Source organism: Armigeres subalbatus, chromosome 3 (genome assembly GCF_024139115.2).
Source record: "Armigeres subalbatus isolate Guangzhou_Male chromosome 3, GZ_Asu_2, whole genome shotgun sequence".
Taxonomy (NCBI): Eukaryota; Metazoa; Arthropoda; class Insecta; order Diptera; family Culicidae; genus Armigeres; species Armigeres subalbatus.
This window is the reverse complement of record NC_085141.1, coordinates 38,925,362-38,931,368: the sequence shown is the minus strand read 5'-3', so window position 1 is coordinate 38,931,368 and position 6,007 is coordinate 38,925,362. Positions and strand designations below refer to the sequence as shown.

The following is a 6,007-nucleotide window of genomic DNA, read 5'->3' as shown; positions in this document are numbered from 1 at the left end:
CAGTGGTCGTTTGTCTTGCGTTCGTCTCCGACAAAGAGTTGATAAACTTCGCAATACATTTCCATTACTGTCCATTTCCCAGAGGCATGAAAAGAATATCTGAATGTAGGCTTGGGACAAGATTTGCGATGACGGTGAAGGTTGGCATCTGGCGTTTCTAACCCTTCGAAACTTAGTTTTCTCCAATTGATATATTGCATTCCAAGTGATGGTGTAACATCTTAAGAAACAGGGAGCTATAGCCTGGATCTTCTTAGGAGTTGATTCGTGATGCTGGTGGAGCTTTCTAATCGAGATGGTTTTTCATTTCTAGCGCTGCCTTCGGCGTTTTTGATTCCTTTAAAAATGTGATTATCATCTTCGATTGGTATGTTGAAATATGCTGTATTCGGAGTGATGAACAATCCAACCTTAAATTGAACCAAACATACGGTAATAAATGTAGGATTAAATCATTTTCATTCTATTTTCCATACATACTTCAATAAACACTGCTGGATTTATAACTAAATTCAGGTTCCTACGCGTTAACAAAGGTGTTATCAGTAAACGAATCAAACTAATAAATAATTATTAAATTTAAAATTTGAAACTGCTGTCAAACTGGTCGTATGTCCACTTTTTCTCAGTTTGACAGATTCCGCACTTCGGACCTTTAGTTGACAAAAGGTCGTATACACGGAATATTAAAATAATCAATTTTTGCTATAAAAGACCTTTTATGACATTAGGTCGAATGATCGATTTTCGATCTTTGGAAGGAATTGTCACTTAGGTCGATTTTTATAAAGTTAATAGAATAATAAAAAAGTCAGATATCGAAATAATTTTTTTTATACATATAGAACCAAACATATTCTTTTCAGTGATGTGATTAACATGATTTCTCAATTTTTGTTACATACGACCTATTCAAAAAGCAGTCTAGATTTATTGTTTTAAATATTTAGTCGCGATAGTTTCGTAAGAAAGTCCAAACCCTTCAAAATCCCGCCGCACCGAAAACAAGCCGATGCGAGTGATGCGAAAATGAAAAAGACGAAAGAACGAAAAACAACAAACTGTCAAACTCCGCGGGACGATACAGAAAACATGTGCGCGTTCGTGTTATGAACTTCGTGCGAGTGCGTGTGGCGCATGTTTTGTTTGATTGTTCTTTGACTATCATTAGCCTGGCGTGCGTGTTATCCGCATTTTCATTACATTTCTACTGCAGAAAAATACTGCTTTTCCATTAGACACACTTTATTACAGTCCTATTTCGTCTAAAACTGTGTCAGTTATGTCCGATGAAGGTAAGAATGTAATTTCGATTTCGCCTATACTATGAATTACTTGAAAAGAATGTCTTTTGTGTGACAGAATGTCCACCCCTATGTGAGATGGAAACGGGTGATTCCAATGAGGAGGAAGAAGCTGACGAATGGGAAATAGCTGAGGAGCAGAATGATCCGGTGAGGTGTCTATTCTGTGACCAAATCTCCCCAACCATGACTACGGCCATTCGCCATGCGAAAGAGCGGCACGAGTTTGACTTGGGGGAAATTCGGCGTAGATTTCACCTGGACGAATATGCTTATATCAAGATGATTAACTTCATCCGTATGGAGAAGCCTGATCCCTCTGTATTCGGAAGCGGTACGAGCATATTCTGGTCCGACGACAAGTACTTGAAACCGGTCGAAAATGAGACTTGGCTGATGTTCGATCTGGATGAGCTGGACGAAATCCTGTTAAATGGTAATGTGAACGGTGGAGGAGGAGTAGGAGCTCGGGAAAATGGGAACGACATCGGCGAGACAATAACGCTTACAACGGATCAGTACCGAAAGCTCCAGGGAATCATCAATGAGTTGACGGCCCAATTGAGGGAGAAGGAAAATCTGCTGCAGCACGCATCAGGCGATATTGAGAAGATGAAGCAAAGCTTCCGCAACTTGCTGGAGCAGCAAAGTGAACAGAAAATGGGGAGTGCCGGTACCAAAAAGAAGGCCCCAGAGGAAAAGATTGCACAAATACGAGAGGAGTTAAGACACTGCGTCAGCACGGTGGCCGTGGAGGACGATCAGGGCTATTTCAATACGTACTCGCACTTTGGAATCCATCACGATATGTTGAGTGTGAGTAGAAAATTGTTAGTCACCATAACTTCAGTAACTGCTGTTGTACTCACAACATCATTGTCTACCTTTATCCCAGTTTGCGATCATATACATACTAGTTTTTTATTTAATCCGAAGTCGAAATAATAGATTTATTGTTCTTGGCAGGATTATGTGCGAACGGCGAGCTACCGCGATGCAATCCTTGACAATGGAGAAATCTTCAAGGACAAAACTGTGCTTGATTTGGGTTGTGGTACGGCCATTTTGTCCATGTTTGCCGCGAAAGCAGGTGCGAAGGAGGTGATCTCGGTCGATCAGTCCGACATTATCTACCAGGCAATGGACATCGTAAGGAGAAACGACATCGAGAACATTAAATTCGTCAAGGGCCGTCTGGAGGATTGTGAACTGCCGGTTGAGAAAGTTGACATCATTGTGTCCGAATGGATGGGGTATTTTCTGTTGTTTGAGGGAATGATGGATAGCGTGATCTACGCTAGGAAACAATATCTGAAGGAGGGTGGATTCATTCTACCGAATAGGTGTAATATTAGTTTGGCTGGGTATGGAGATACAGATCGACACGATGAGTTCATAGGGTTCTGGAAGAATGTCTATGGCTTTGACATGTCCTGTATGAAGAAGGAAGTCTTAAGAGAAGCTACCGTTGAGGTTTGCAAGCCGGAGCATGTTATAACCAATGCAAACATTATTGCAAATTTTGATTTAATGGAAGTGGAAGTTGATTGCCCCAATTTCAACTATAGTTTTGAGCTTACTGTTAAGAAAAGCTGTAAATTGACAGCCCTAGTTGGATATTTCGATACATTCTTCGAACTGCCGCAGCACGTGGAGTTCTCGACTTCACCTTACACGAGACCAACGCACTGGAAGCAAACCATTTTCTACGTTGAAGAGCCAATTCCGGTACAGGAAGGGCAGGTGATTAAAGGTAAGTTTGTTTGTAGACGCGATCCAAAGGACGCACGTTCCTTGTTTATTACGATCGAATACCTCGGCCAGGTGCTGAAGTACACTCTCAACTAGCAGATTGGGATTCTTATACTGATAAACTGAACCGTGGAACAAGAATGCACGAAACGGCTACAGAAGACCAATAACGAACAACAGCTTTAAGTAAATGATGGAAATAGGAGCTTCAGAATACAAATAAGTGAGATTTAAAATTTTCATTAGAACGAAATAGAAACGCACTACGAACGGTGGTTGTGAAGCAACAAAATAATACGCGAAAAAACAAGGCAATGCAATCCTATTTAAACTGCCTCGTGTTTCCCAATTTAATAGAGACTATCTACCACAATGGTATAATAGCTTTAATTTTTAACCCTAGTTAGTTTGAGTCGTTTCACTTTCAATATATTATGAAATTACATCTTGCGAAACGATCCTCAGAAACCAACACACTAGCGACAATCAGTTAATCTGTCGATAGATCCAGCTTGCTTCCTTCAACTATTCAATCATTGCTCCTTACAGTCTGACACCCAATTACAATATATTACGGTTTCCCATTCGTTAGACTCAACTTTGGTAAAACCATAACATAATCCAATAGAGGCGATTTCCAATCTCTGTATCAGATACATACGAAATATAGTGAGAAACTAAGGAACAAGCTTTAATTTTCTAACCAGTGAGGGCACGGTGAAGGTTTTTGTATAACAGACAATTTGCGGATCGTCGAGTTTTGATAGACCCATTTCGACTAGTTTTGTTTCGCAAACTATGAACCACTAGGTATAGAGATATCATACAAAATAATCTTTGCACTCTTCTAAATTACACCACAGATATAGCATGCAGAATATTGTTGTTATAATATAAATATTCATATGTATGAAAATAATAAAAACATCTAATTCAATCGTCTGACAGTTTGGTCCGTTTACAAGAAACTAAATAAGAATAATAAAACTTAAATCATAAAAATGAGGGTTCGATTTACGACACATAGAAATACTTACTACATATCGTATTATGGCACCGTGAAAACTTATTCATTCAATCAGGAAAGGCATTTATCGGAATTGAACAAGGCATTTGAATATCTGAAAAGTTTCGTGTTAAAGCTTTAAATCCAATCGAATTAAACAATAAAACTCATATTGTTCAATCAAATTATGGTAGAATAATAAACAACCTTGTACTGCTTTGCATCGTTTTACCGCAAAAGTTTCGTTTATTAGAAGCTACTACTTGTTTGATTCTATTTCGTCTGCATTGTAGTGGTACCACGTGTCCTACAATTGTCTTCACCAGAAGCTGCGTGCTAGCCAAATTCTACTCTCTTGTTTTTCCTTTTTGAATTCATGGTATTGAAATATGGTTACAAAAGACAGCCATCTTTTATGTAACTTCAAACCGGTCGTCCCGCGTAGGTAGCGCATAATTCGTTTAACCGCCTCCCAGTGCTTTATTCCAGGGTTTGTTGAAAATTGGCTTACTATATTAACTGCAAATGCGATGTCCGGTATTGTTGCTTGAGCTGCATACAATAGTGAAGCAACTGCTTCTTTGAAAGGAACATCCTTCATTTTTTGCTGTTTCTTTTGACGTCTTGTGGCTCATTGATTTGTCAAGCTTTATTCTTGTATCCATAGGCGTTGCAGGTTCAGAATTCTCCATGTTAAATTTCCTCAAAACGTCTTCAATGTAAGCTTGTTGGTCAAGACAAAGCTTCCCATTCACTCGGTCACGAGTTATTCGTAGTCCTAAACAAAATTGTGCATCTCCAAGGTTCATCATTTTGAATCTAGTTTAAGTAGGATTTCGACTTTTTTGTTATTTCAGCGTTGTTTGTGAAAAGCAAGAAATCAGCTACGTAGATTGTCACGAACAGCATTATCTTATCTTCTCTGACAATGAAATACAAGCATGGATCCAAATCGGAACAAACGAGCCCAAAAGCCTTCAACGCTTCGTCCAGTTGTGTATTCCATACCGTGCTTGATTGCTTCAGTCCATACAATGCTTTTCTTAGTGTGCATACCTTCGTAGGATCAGTTACGTAGCCCTCAGGTTGTTCCATATAGATGTCTTCTTCCTTGAGTTTTCCTTGTAGAAAAGCAGTCACTGCATCAAGTTGTTCGATGTCGAGATTATGCTGAACTGCCAATGCCATTAGAAAGCGGATAGTATAATATCGTACCACTGGTGAATATACTTCATTGTTATCAATTCCTGCTCTCTGAGAACAGCCTTTAATGACCAGCTTTATATCGTTCTACTTCACCATCTGCTCCTCGCCTAGTTTTGAAGACACCCATTTATTGCGAATCGCCTTCCTGCCTCGTGGTAAATTTGTCAAATCCAGGTTTCATTTTCATGTAACGCACACATTTTCTCTTGCATCGCCTCAGTCCTGTGATGATGATCTGCTCGTTTTAGTGCCTTAGCATAAGTCGTCGGATCATCAGGCTATCCATAATTTTCACTATCGTAGTGATCATTGCCAAACCGTTCAGGAATTTTATGTACAGAAGTTGAACTCAAACAAACGAAATCTTGCCATAAGACGAGTTATACTATGCTTAGGTACATTAACTTATCTAGGTACATTTACCACGGTGCTTACTTCTACTCGCTTGTAGAGATAAGTACCTATAGATAAGAACTGTGTGGCTCCAAATGGCTGGAGCGAAATCCGATGACAGCAGCTCTCCGTTGGTGCGTGTGCACGCCACGGAGATCTGACAAGAAGAGGCCAAGTCATGGCTTGCTGCTTACCGATTAACACGCTGAGGTGGTAATATATAATCACACGCTGATGTTTTTTTTGTGTTAATAAATTCTTAAAACAGATGATTGGAAAAGTGCGTACTCTTGCCCCACTCTACTCTATTAGCCAACCACTCCAAACCACCCCCATGAAACGGCTG

The 6,007-nt window shown here is 39.6% G+C and overlaps 1 protein-coding gene across 3 annotated transcripts; it reads left to right on the top strand.

Moving 5' to 3' along the window:
• Positions 1–1,069: 1,069 nt before the first annotated feature.
• LOC134226789 (uncharacterized) lies at positions 1,070–5,514 on the top strand. 3 transcript variants are annotated; one of them, XM_062707778.1, is made up of 4 exons: positions 1,070–1,295; positions 1,363–2,120; positions 2,271–3,057; positions 4,920–5,514. In XM_062707778.1, exons 1-4 carry the CDS (start codon positions 1,283–1,285, stop codon positions 4,952–4,954), a joined length of 1,593 nt encoding a protein of 530 aa, XP_062563762.1. In that variant the 5' UTR covers positions 1,070–1,282; the 3' UTR covers positions 4,955–5,514. The 3 variants fall into 3 exon arrangements, with proteins under 3 accessions (XP_062563762.1, XP_062563760.1, XP_062563761.1); XM_062707776.1 differs by lacking the exon at positions 4,920–5,514 and adding an exon at positions 3,129–3,993; XM_062707777.1 differs by lacking the exon at positions 4,920–5,514 and having other exon boundaries at positions 1,071–1,295; positions 2,271–3,993.
• The last annotated feature ends 493 nt before the right edge of the window (positions 5,515–6,007 follow it).